The sequence below is a fragment of the Melopsittacus undulatus genome, chromosome 3 (assembly GCF_012275295.1).
Source record: "Melopsittacus undulatus isolate bMelUnd1 chromosome 3, bMelUnd1.mat.Z, whole genome shotgun sequence".
In the NCBI taxonomy this organism is placed as follows: domain Eukaryota; kingdom Metazoa; phylum Chordata; class Aves; order Psittaciformes; family Psittaculidae; genus Melopsittacus; species Melopsittacus undulatus.
Genome location: NC_047529.1, coordinates 70,988,487 through 71,000,500, shown reverse-complemented (window position 1 = coordinate 71,000,500; position 12,014 = coordinate 70,988,487). Strand labels below are relative to the sequence as shown.

Below are 12,014 nucleotides of genomic sequence, written 5' to 3'. Positions count from 1 at the left end.
AAAAATGTGCTGGTAGTGAAACATGTTCAATTAAGAAACAATTTTCAATCTTAGCAGTACATAGGCCATGGAACACACACACTCCAGTTTTGGATCCCCGTTCCCTTTGTAATAATTCTGATAAACAGCCAAGAAAAAACAAAAACAAAAATCCTATTATACTGCCAGTATCACTTCAGACAATTCTCTTAAAATGTAGCTGCAAAAAAAAAGTCTGAAGAACAAATACCATTACTATTTTATCCCAAACTTTAAGAAGTTGCAGCTTCTTAAAACAGGACAACGAAGTGTAAATAGGACAAGACTGAAGTGTACTTTGTTGTGCTTCTGTCAGATACCCAAGATTATCAGCCAAATTCAACTGACAAAGTTTTCTAGTCTCTTACATAGTTAAAGGAGTATTTTCATAAACTGCCTTTTCTTAGTATTTAGAAACTTCCAGCAATTTCATGAAATAAGGTCTCCAACTAAGGCTCATATCTACAGGAACAAATTTGTCATTTCAGCATCCAAAGGGGAAGTGGTAGCATCTGTACATTTTCTAACTTCCCTCCATTTGCAATACTAGCATGACATTAACTAAAATGTTAACAGCTACTTTTAACTCCACTGAGTTCTCAGACAAAACTGAACATGTATCACCACAAGGTTACATTTCCTGTATTTGGCCAAACTTGGAAAAGCTAAATGTTATTAAGTACATCTGAAGACGTTACTACAGGAACTTCTCAAAAAAACAAGTCACCCAGATCTAGCTACTAGCAGCTACACAGCTACAAATTTGAGACAGGGCCAAACCAGACACTTCAAGAGTTTTAGTAAGAGCTGTACAGAGTGCACATGATCCCAGCATCTGGAGAAGATGCCTGTCTATACACCATGTGAATTATGTAGGTTATCTAAATGAGTTATGAACCACAATGAAAATTAACACTCAAGAGCCTGAGAAGCAAAGAAATACACATTCAAATTTCCTCAGCCTGCAGGTGCCCAGCCCCACATATTCATGTCGTACTCATCAGCATAATGCAGCAATTCCTTGTAACTCAAGAGCTGCTCCACAGGAAATGGAAGACATACGTAACTTGCAGGAGAGAAAAAAAATAACCTAACCTAAAATTCCAGTCTGAATCCCACCTTGTATCCAAAAAGCAAAAAATTGACAAGTTCTGTACATCATCCAATTACTGTGGGAACTAAAGACACTGGGTAAGCCAGAGTTCAACAACACATTGTTTCGAGCAGTGACGAGATCTCAGCTCCTTGGCTACCTGACTATTAAGGCTCCTATAGAATAAATACCTAGAAGTAGGTGACAATACTTCCTGGAAGCTTATTCCATCCACTATTTGCTTCAGAACTGGGGGAAGGGGAAGCCAAAACACACCTTGTGTCAAGTAATGTCCCTAATATATTAGGATAGCATTCAAAAATTTCCTGCAACATCTCAGAAGACTTGGGTAACAGTTAAGGCCATTCTCCTCATCTGTTTCAGCAGAGGGAGCCAAATTTTCATCACAGATGCAGCAGTACTTCAGACTTTCCCATAACAACATATTCAGGATCCCTGCAGAAGTACAGGCCCAAGCAAAGGTAGTAATTGACAGCATTTCTCCATGTGAGCTGTGCCAAGTTCCCCAAGTTGGTACCCTCTGGGACGGAACAGGAAGCAGAAGCACCCAAGGACAGGAATGGCAGGCATTGCCATCATCTTTTTAGCAAGCTGACACTTAACACAGTAATAGCTATACCAAGATCTTTAAAGTCCTTTATCTTCTGATGGTACCTGTTGCAACTCAAAGAACTATTCCACAGATTCCCACCCGTTAATCACACGCACACACTAGTCAGGTTCAAAATTTATTTTCTGTTCATTTCTTGCACTTGAAGTACTCTTCGATGACATCCTTGGCCTGAGATTCCTTGCCATAGTCCTGTAACACAAGGCAACTCATTAATAACACAGACTCATTCAAAATTTGTCAGCTACTTTAAAAAGGAAAATTGAGGCTGCTTTTTCTCAAGGCATCCCAAGTATTCCCGCAATTCCATGAAAGTAATATCAAACAATCTGCCAGCTGTTTTCCTTTCATTCTCTTAATAAAAACTGCTCTAATAAAGAACTACTCTATTTCATTCAAGTTTCTTCATTTCTGTTTAAAGAAAGCTAAGTAAAATATGTGAAACAGTAGCAAAAGTATGAAAATATATAAAGAAGGGATTAGTCTTTACTGTGAAGATGTAGCCATCTCTTGGGACCTCAAAGACAACAAAGTCTTCAAGGCTCGTACTGTGGCTTTACTTTACCAGCTCATTTTAAAATATGCTCTGCAGAACATTTGCTAGTTGAGCAGACACATTGAACTGGCGTTTTTTCTTTCCTGAAATAAAACTTCATCTCTTCTAGTTAAAAGCTCTGTCCTTTAATGCTTACTGGCAAGTGGGCATAGATACTTTAAGGAAATAGGCATTAACTTACTAAATTAACACAAGTATTTTAAATACACATGAAAGTGAATATAGAACAGGGAAGCAGTTTATCTTCACTATAACAATGCAAAGCAACTGTTAAAAAAAATAAAAACCTAAGATCTATTTAATAGTCCATTATCTAAAGCTACCTTATGTTTAGTGCTCATTTTCAGAACTTAAGAAGTAAGCTATAATTATAGCATCATCTTACTTTGACAACCACGCAACTGCAGCCCACTACTTTGCGAGGTTTTCCTTCTCTGTCGATCTTGCAGAGACCTACCCATTCACCCAGTTTCTTGTTGTCATCAACCTGTGTAAAACATTGCATCACATTAGAACTAGCAACTTCCAACATAACTGGGCTCAGCAAAAACTGCTGTACTCAGAAATATTGGGTAACGGATGGCTGCTTTCCTCACAACTATCAGTAGAGGGAGCCAAAGTATCATCACTGTACAGCTTTGAGGAAAGTAATGTTTAGACATCTATGTTCTACAGCTGCTTGCAGCATTAATTTGCCAGAAAACAAATCATATTAACTTCATAAAATATCTGATATGCATCCTTTGCCACTTACATGCTGCTTCTGTCCTGCTTCTATGACAATCACTAAGAACTAAAACCACATCTGCTACCAAAAGAAATTTTGCTTAGATAAACCTCATGCAGAATTATAGCATAGTGTAAAAGATTCGTCTCTCTGCATGCTGAAGCAAGCAACTTACATTGCAATCAGGGTAACTGTTCCAAACTTGTGCCTGAAGTTCTGACACTCACCTTTATTAAGTTGATCTGATGTTCTGCACAAAGCGCTTCAACTAATTTTACATACGTGGGTTCATCACAATTTGAAGCCAGAACACAAAGATGGGCTTGGCGTCTTAAAAGAAAAGAAAAATTACAATTTAATTTGGGACACGGATTTAATGTTCTTGACAATTAAAACTGTGAAGAACAAAATTCAGCTAGGGCATTTCCGAACAACCACTTTCTAAGTTAAATTTTTGGGTTTGAGACTACACAGGCTTTTGAAATACTACCATACTTTTGAGATGATCTACTACAAGTTAAGCTTTTCATATATGTAAGAGACTACTCATACATTGTTAGCTTTATTATGAGATTACTGTATTCCAGAAGCTTCTAAAAATCCCACTAAATAAATTCTCAGCAATTGAGAAAAGGTGTAATGACTGGATATACACCAGTCCCACGCAGAATTGGTGTCGTTATTAAAAAGCACCTGCGTTACAAGTTGGTTTTTCTTGTTTACCACAGATAGCAACTGAACATTAGAACTGCAATTATTAAAACCTTGCACTTCCATATGAATTTCTTGTAAGCTCTTCAGAACAATCTTTTTTACTTACGTTGAAAGAAGCTGTTATGACAGGGCCTCATTTCTAATTAGGATCTTTGTATACTGTGGTACAATGTTAAGAATACCAAAGGGATACCTGACAACAAAGAGAGCTGTATAGGTCTTCCATGCTTAACCTAATATAATTTGACCACTGCAAACAAAGACAGTTTTCTCTATGGCCTCCTTCATTATGACTTTTACCACACTGATTCAGAAACAATGTTTCCAAGTAAAAACCATCACACTCATATGCATATAAACTTAGCACATGACCCTCTTAACACACAGCATATGAAATTTTATCTGAAGTTAAAACAACTCTTACACACTAGTTGTCAGCCAACTAAGTGGTATTCCTCTCTCATTATTTGGTACCTTGCCTTAGAGCTTTTTGCATACAGGTTTGTCAGACTGCTGGTCTCACTCATTAGATGAGTGAAGGGGTATCCGACAAGTTCTGAAGTCATCACCCAAACACTGCAGCATTTCACTTAAACACCACCTAATCTTAGAAGTATGTGCCTCTATATATATAGACAGAAACATCCACAAGAAATGAGTATGTACATAGACAGTACTTCATCCTACCAAGAAGCCATAACTGATTACTGTGGTTGGCACATGTATGACAATTTAATATTATTTTGATATTGTACCAAACCAATTATTTACAGCTGCAATTAAAAAAAAAAAAAAAAATAAAAACCCCCAAAAAAAACAAAAAGCAAAAAACTGAAGCTAGCAAAAGTAGTGAAGGCAAGCTATGAATTTTAGGTTTGCTTCATAAAACTAAACCAACTCTTCTAGGTTAAGTCTAACATATATAAACCCTCCTAATTAGAATCTTAATTTTGAGAAGTTTTATCACTTCTTAAAACACAAGGTCCTTGAGCCCCAGATTTTCATAGCTACATACTGCAAGTGCCATTCCATTTACTTCACAAAACAAGTCCATATGAAAACTCGATGGCACTGAGGTCACAAAAAGACCCTGAATACACTAGATGCTGTTATTCTTGAATTAGGAAGTTTAGCATCTGTATTTTAAGATCACAGTCAAAGACCTTGAAAAAGAGATACAAAAAGACAGAACTCTGGCAGGAAAACAGGGTCTTAGAAAAAGTTTCAAATGAACATCTGAGCTAAGTGATCACCACGTGTGTCCAACATACCTTGTGCCATTCTGCGATTTACCACAGGCAAAATGGGAAAGCCAGACTTACTTGTCCAAGGCTTTGGCTGCTTCACGAATACCACGGGCTAGGCCATCATGGATAAGTGCAGTCTTCAGCACTTCTTGCAGGGCGGTGTTAACATCCATTACACCTCCAGCAGTAATGCTAAAGAGAACGCAGATATTGCTCTGATCATGACAGCATCTTACAACTACAAGCAAAAGTTTCCCATTTACCACCAAGCACCCAATAATTAGAAATATACAGAAGCGAAGCAAGCAGAACCAAGGCGAAGGATAAACTCTGGAAAAGATAAATCTGAAAGAAACTGAGATTAAATTCTCCTACCGAGCCAACCAGCTGTGTTCCCTCCACGCTCCCTTAAAAAGGGAACCCCGCACACCAGCCGAGCATCCAACCTGCAGGAAGCATGTGGCAGCGCCACGACGGGGCCTACATAGGCCCGGAACCGCCGGACCTGCAAAGCCCAGCATGAAGCAGCGCGAAACGGCCAGGCGAGACGCGGCCCCTCCGCCCGCCGCCCCCGAATGGCCCCGGCCCCGCTCACCCTTCCTCGGCCATGGTGCTCACGGTGGGTGCTGTTCCCGCCCGGCTTCCTGCTGGAAATACAGACACAGGCCGCCGCGGTGAGCGGCGCCGGCCGTCCCGAGGCCCCCGCCCGGCCCGATCCCGCCACGATGCCCCAGCGGCCGCGGGGATTCCGCCCGGCAGGCCTCGGCGCCATCTCCTGTACTCACCCCCACACCACCGCCAGCGGAAAAGGAGGCGGATCTTCCGCCTTACGGTCTTATAGCGTGCAAGGACCCCAGCCAGCGCCGGCGGCGGGCTGTCCACGGCGTTGCCTGATCCGTCATTCAGCTGCCAGCCGTGACTGCGGAGCAGCTTCCTCCGGTGCCAGAGTAGCCTCCTGGAGTAAGCCAACTGCAGCAGCTGGCTGGGACCTCCCGGGGCTAAGGACCAGCCGGGAGTGGGTCACATCGTCTTTCCTAGGGCAGTAAGCATACTTGTTGCTGCTAAAGTGGTCTGGCTTCAAGTGTCCCCATTCCTCAATAGCTTGCAGCCTAAGGAGGATGGGGAACAAACTGTAAATCCTTGCGTCTTTCCGTGGGGTTACAGACCTCGGCTGTAACTCAGAAATCAGAAAACGCACCTGCACGTTCCCATCCCTGTCAGACACTCATACACCGGTGATCCCACTGATGGCATGTACAGCACAGCCACCACATTTACAACATGGTGCTTGTTTGGGCACTATCAGTCTGACACGGGACTTTGTCCCTCCTGTCTACTTCAGACCAGACAATGTGGCCATCGGGTGATCTACCTACTACCATCTTTGTAACAAAACACGTAGCGTCAAAATACAGCAAAGCCAGGTAACAAATATTGATGGCCATGGTTAGTGGCTAATGCAAACACATTTGTTGCCAACATTGTGAATCACCTTTTCCACAGTACGTCCTTCCTTGATACTATGATCAAGTGGCAGGCTGAGGGCTAAATCCAGGTAGTTAGGAGACAGAGTGGAGAATCACAGAACACTAGACCAGGGACCTCAAGGTTCATCTAGCCCAACCTTTCTAGGCAAAGCATGACCTAGACTAGATGCCCCAGCACCCTGTCCAGCTGAATCTTAAAAGTGTCTAGTGCTGGGGAATCCACCATTTCCCTGGGGAGATCATTCCAGTGGTGGATTGTTCTCATCGTGAAAAAATTTCCTCGTGTCCAGTTGGAATCTCCCCCACAGTAACTTGCACACTACCGCTTGTCTCTCCCATGTGTGCTGAGAAGTGCAGGGAAGGACAGAGAGGGAAGGGGAAACCACTCCGCTGGCACAGCCACAGGCCTGGAGCTTAGGCAGCATGACCTTCCTGAGCCTGGAAGGAGAAAGGACTGGCTGGGGGGGGGGGGGGGGGGGGGGGGGGCTGTGGCTGCACTTCCAGGCTTCAGCTGCCTCTTTTCCCGTTAATATCAACTTCGAGGCAGTCAGGTATGTTTTATACTACAGAGATCTAGAAGGGGAAGAAGCTACCCAGAGCCCTCCAAAAAAAGTCCTGGAGACAGAAGTGGAGACAGAAGAGGGCACTCTTCTCTCTGCTCTGTGAGCTACCAAGGGCAAAGCCCTTAGGGATCACGCTGCTGGTTACAACGGTAGCCTCCAAAGTACACGCAGCCACCTCCAGCTACTGCCATGTATTGCTTGAAACTCTGAACTGCAGCCCCAGTTGCAATATTCCAGTAGGTTGCAACCAGATATTCTCATTTAGCAGCTCCTGTGGGACATTTGGCCATGTCTTCTTCCCTCCTCTTCCACAAGAAGTGGGAAGATACAATTTTCTTCATACTTAGACTCCAGAAAGCACACAAACACAAATTATAATGCCCAGCTTCTTTTCCACTGCCTAGGGTGAATGTTCTTCCCTCTACCATCTATCACTTAATTTTCTTGTGCCCCTTAAAAAGCCCCAGAGATGCCTAATGTATAGAGGATTTTTTTTTATTGAGTGTAACAATAAAATATTACCTCTCTGGAGGTCATTACAGGATAACAGTAAGTCCCATAGCCAGCCATAAAACACATCAGTACCACCAGATAAGTGCAATATAGATTCTGTCCAAGAGATGGGAGTATGAACATCTGTAATATTCACATTACAGCAAAAGCAATAATCAGTCAAATTATAATCTAGTATTTTAGATGTAAATATGCAAAAACAGTTTTTCTAGCACAGTTGCAAGAAAACAAAGCTGTGCTAAGATAAAAGTTATGTATGCATAGAGGGGATATTTGCATTGACACTGAACTCTGTTGAAATGTTGGCATAGCTTAGGTATATATATATGTGTGTAATAATTAATGGCAGTGTGTGATCCCGTCTAACGCTCAGTGCGTTCATGTGAACTCAGTGTTCATGTGGGTTCTCTGTATACTGTTGTCACTATCCCACCTGCTCTACCTTTCTGTCCAGATTAGTACAAGGAGTAGCTAGTTTTTTAACTTCTGTATATCCTCTTGGAATCATGAGTCCATTTAGCACCCTGCCGTTTAAATGCTGGCATATAGCCACAGGGCATGACATGTTTAAAGCAAAGGATTGCAGTCCTGTGCTAAGATCCTACTTCTAGTGCACTTCAGAGTGGTGAGTGGGGTAACAAAAGGGTGCTAGGCAATGAGGAGGAGCCAGATGCAGTTCAAGAGCCTGCCTGGACTGTTAGAGGGATGAAGTGGTGTCAGTGCAAACACTGGCTTAGCAGGCAGCCCCAGCAGAGGAATTTGATCCTCTCAGGATTTGCTTATGTTACAAACACCATAACATGCTGTCTGTAAACTTGGATTTGGGGAGAGAAAGAATAACCACAAACTGTCACATCACATTCAAGAATTTGGATGCTTCATCTCACAGACTTTTTTCATCATGAAACTATATTGGTTCCCTGATTTGCAGTGCTGTGTTGATCCAAGATGCTACATGAAGCATGTGAGTCTCTAAATCAGGGACCAGCCTGTTGTTCTGGATGATCCATTCTGACTCACCATTTTGCTGCATATATTTAAAAATACTTTGGTTATAGCTACAACCCTCTGTGCTCTCCTTTTCCTTCACTCCCCCTGACTGTCTCCCCTTTCCAGGGTGGCAGCCTTCCTTTTTTTTAACCTTTATGATCAAAATGGCAACTGAACTTGGGGACTTTTTCAGAAGAGCAGTACTGCAGTGAGGATATAATGGTTCACTGTGTCTCAGCCACTCTCTTCATGTTTCTTTTTTGCTCTGTTTCACTCCTTGTCTCTTGCTGTGGAAAACTTCACCTTCATCCTGGCAGCCAAACTCCATCTTTTGTTCAAAATGCCAGACTCCAGTGATAGCTTTAGTTAAATGTTATAAACTGTGAGGATTCATAAACTAAGTAGTTCAGATGAGCACAGTACAGTGAGGTAACCAGGTAGGCAGGCAAAATTGTCAGGTATTACAAACTCCCAAGAGAAGTCCACAACAATGCTAAACTCTGAACAACCAGTTCCAAATTTCAGTTCTGAACAATCCTTGCAAAACTTCTTTTCTTCTGGCATCCGTTTCTAGAAAACAAAGCACAGACATGTGCTATGATTTCATTTCCAGTGTCACAAGATATCATTTTCTTTCCAAAAGAGACAATTGCTCAGTCTTGTGTAACACTGAGTTGAAAGCCTTCTTGCAAATAACACTAGCGCACAAGTTCACCCTACTCTTCCTAAACAATTATCTTGTTAATTTCCTGGCCACACAGCCCAAAACAAGGTTCTGCATCATAAAGATGTAAGACCAGACTATTTTTACCAACTTCTGTATTTACAGGGGTCCTGCTCATTGGCCCTGAGAGGTGAGATGTGTATTTCGAAGTGCCTCCAGGTAATGGTTCAGAACAGCCAACTGCATGCTGTTACTCAGGAGTACAACAGAAGTCTGTGTTGAGCTTCAAGTGCCTGGAGGAATTATGGTGAGACCATTCTAGGGTCTCAGAAAAAGGACAGGCTATTATGGCATTTCAGTTTGAAAATAAGAAAGGCTTTGCTGTCACGGTAACTGAACAAAACAGTTTGCAGGTTTTTTGTTGCGTTCCACAGATTCCACACTAGATCCTCAAAGGATGTGGTTAGCATGTGGTTAAATTAGATCCATTTTAAACACTTTCCAAATACCTGTGTGCAGCCACTATGACTTCTGGCAAAATAAATAGCAATATGATGCAAATAAGCAACAGCTAAGTGATTTCTGGATTGCATTGCAAACGAATTTCTAAGATCTCTACAAATACACAGAATAATAATACGGGGTATGTATTCCTACTTGTACTGAGCATTTCAGAACATCCTGGATGACCAGGAAGGAAGCTGCTCTTAATACAATTGCTGTTAATGTGTTTTTATCTTGTGGACATTGTGTAGTCTTTGTAGAGGGCTAGTGTTCCAAGGCTTGAATTCTACATATGATTTGGTTCTGAAAGGAAAGTTACTTTTTTAAGTTGCTGCAGACAAGGCATCAGCGAGAAAGGCTTGTATGCTTAAAAAAAAAATAAATTTGGTACAATTGGAAAACTTACCATGACAGGCTGGTAACGAGTCCTTGTTGAAATGTTAACAAGTATTTATAGTTCTGCTGGCTTTGGCTGGGGTAAGGTTAATTTTCTTCATAGTAGCTCATATGAGGCTGTGTTTTGGATTTGTGATGGAAACAGCGCTGATAACTCAGGGATGTTTTCATTACTGCTGAGCAGTGCTTACAGGATGTCAAGACCTTTTCTGCCTCTCACCCCATCCCACCAGTGAGTAGGCTGGGAGTACAAAAGGAGATGGGAGGAGGAGACACAGCTGGGACAGCTGATCCGAAAAAAAACACAGGTATATTCCATACCATATGGTATTCAAGCTCAGCATATAAAGCTGGGGAAGAAGACGAAAGGGGGAACATTTGGAATGATGATGTCTTTTCTTCCCAAGTAACTCTTACTTGTGATGGAGCCCTGCTGTCCTGGGTATGGCTGAACACCTGCCTGACCGTGGGAAAGGCCACAGAAATGATCAGAGGGATGGAGGACCTCTCCTATGAGAAAAGCTGTGGAACTGTTCAGCCTGGAGAAAAGAAGGCTCTAGGGAGAACTTACTGCAGCTTTTCAGTTCTTAAAAGGAGCCTACTTAAAAGATGGAAAAAGACTTTTTAGCAGGGCCTCTAGCAATAGGAGAAAGGGTAATAGTTTTAAACTAAAAGAGGGGAGATTTAGGCTGGATATGAAGAAAATATTCTTTACAATGAGGGTGGTAAAACACTGGAACAGGTTGCCCAGAAAGGTGGATGGTGCCCCATCCCTGAAAACGTTCAAGGTCAGGTTGGATGGGGCTCTGAGCAACCTGATCTAGATGAAGATGTCTCTGTTAATTGCAGGGGCGTTGGACAAGATGACCTTTGAAGGTCCCTTCCAACCCAAACTATTCTATGATTATCAGTGCCTAATGAATTCCTCATTTTGCTTTGCTTTACTGTCTATCTCAAGCATGAGTTTTCTGATTCTCTTCCCCCATCTCACCCGGGGAGAGTGGGCGAGCACCTGCATGGGGCTGTTGCCTGCTGGAGTTAAACCACAACAATAACTTGTGGAGAAGATATGAAGAATTAACAAATATGTCACATCAACCAGTTTCTTCTAGAAATAATGACCAATGCATAAGTAATCCATATGCACACTGTGAAACACGAACTCACTCCTCTAATAGAGATAACAGGATTTTACTGAGGGACAAAGCCAATAAAGCAAAAGCAACAGCGCTCGGCGCGTGACCGTAGCCAGAGGCACACTGATTAGCATTTGTTACAGGTTTATATACGTTCACTATTGCATTAGTCATATACATATTTATAATTCCCATGTATAGGTGGGGAATATTATAACTAGCTCCAGGAAACTTATTATCCTCCTCTTGGCGTCTGCGCACTGCTCTCCCGTGATTGTGGGCAGGGGTCTTGAGGATGAAGTAAGCAGTCTTCCTCATGTGAATAGGGGTCTTCAAGATGAAGTAAGCAGTCTTCCTTGCATGCACTTTTCACCTTTGGATGCCCCAGTAATCACAAAACTAGCTGAAACCAGCCATATCTGTAATACTTCTGATAGCTGGCAAAGATTTAGAACAGTGTGAACTTCCTGCAAAATTTATTGCAGGATGGGCAGACAAGGGGTATCCCAAGCTAGCAAATTTGGGAGGCACTACCTTTAAACTAACTGATAAGTAGAAGGATGGGGTGAAGTAATTCATTCATGTTTAGTGGGGCCACTAAATTCCACAGACTTACAACACAAACATTATTCTTTATCTTTGACCTAAGTTAGGCTAAAAGTACTTTAACCCTATGTTTTCCAGGCACTAGCTTTTGTTATATCAAGCCCCACGCCCCCCTCCCCTCGCCCTTTTCTATTACCTTTACAAATTCTTTTGCTATGTGACTCCATTT

General features: G+C 42.1%; 1 protein-coding gene and 4 non-coding genes across 5 annotated transcripts; all 5 read right to left on the bottom strand.

Moving 5' to 3' along the window:
• Positions 1-1,441: 1,441 nt before the first annotated feature.
• LOC115947412 (small nucleolar RNA SNORD100) lies at positions 1,442-1,526 on the bottom strand. The gene has a single exon (XR_004081343.2). It is a non-coding gene; the product is annotated as a small nucleolar RNA SNORD100 (small nucleolar RNA).
• Positions 1,527-1,847: 321 nt separating this feature from the next.
• On the bottom strand, positions 1,848-5,805 carry RPS12 (ribosomal protein S12). The gene is made up of 6 exons (XM_034060408.1): positions 5,772-5,805; positions 5,582-5,633; positions 5,062-5,178; positions 3,253-3,355; positions 2,684-2,785; positions 1,848-1,934 (listed from the first exon to the last, which is right to left on the bottom strand). Exons 2-6 carry the CDS (start codon positions 5,593-5,595, stop codon positions 1,872-1,874), a joined length of 399 nt encoding a protein of 132 aa, XP_033916299.1. The 5' UTR covers positions 5,596-5,633; positions 5,772-5,805; the 3' UTR covers positions 1,848-1,871.
• LOC115947410 (small nucleolar RNA SNORA33) lies at positions 2,238-2,371 on the bottom strand. Its single transcript, XR_004081341.2, has one exon. It is a non-coding gene; the product is annotated as a small nucleolar RNA SNORA33 (small nucleolar RNA).
• On the bottom strand, positions 2,851-2,935 carry LOC115947411 (small nucleolar RNA SNORD100). Its single transcript, XR_004081342.1, has one exon. It is a non-coding gene; the product is annotated as a small nucleolar RNA SNORD100 (small nucleolar RNA).
• LOC115947409 (small nucleolar RNA SNORD101) lies at positions 4,240-4,314 on the bottom strand. Its single transcript, XR_004081340.1, has one exon. It is a non-coding gene; the product is annotated as a small nucleolar RNA SNORD101 (small nucleolar RNA).
• Positions 5,806-12,014: the final 6,209 nt, after the last annotated feature.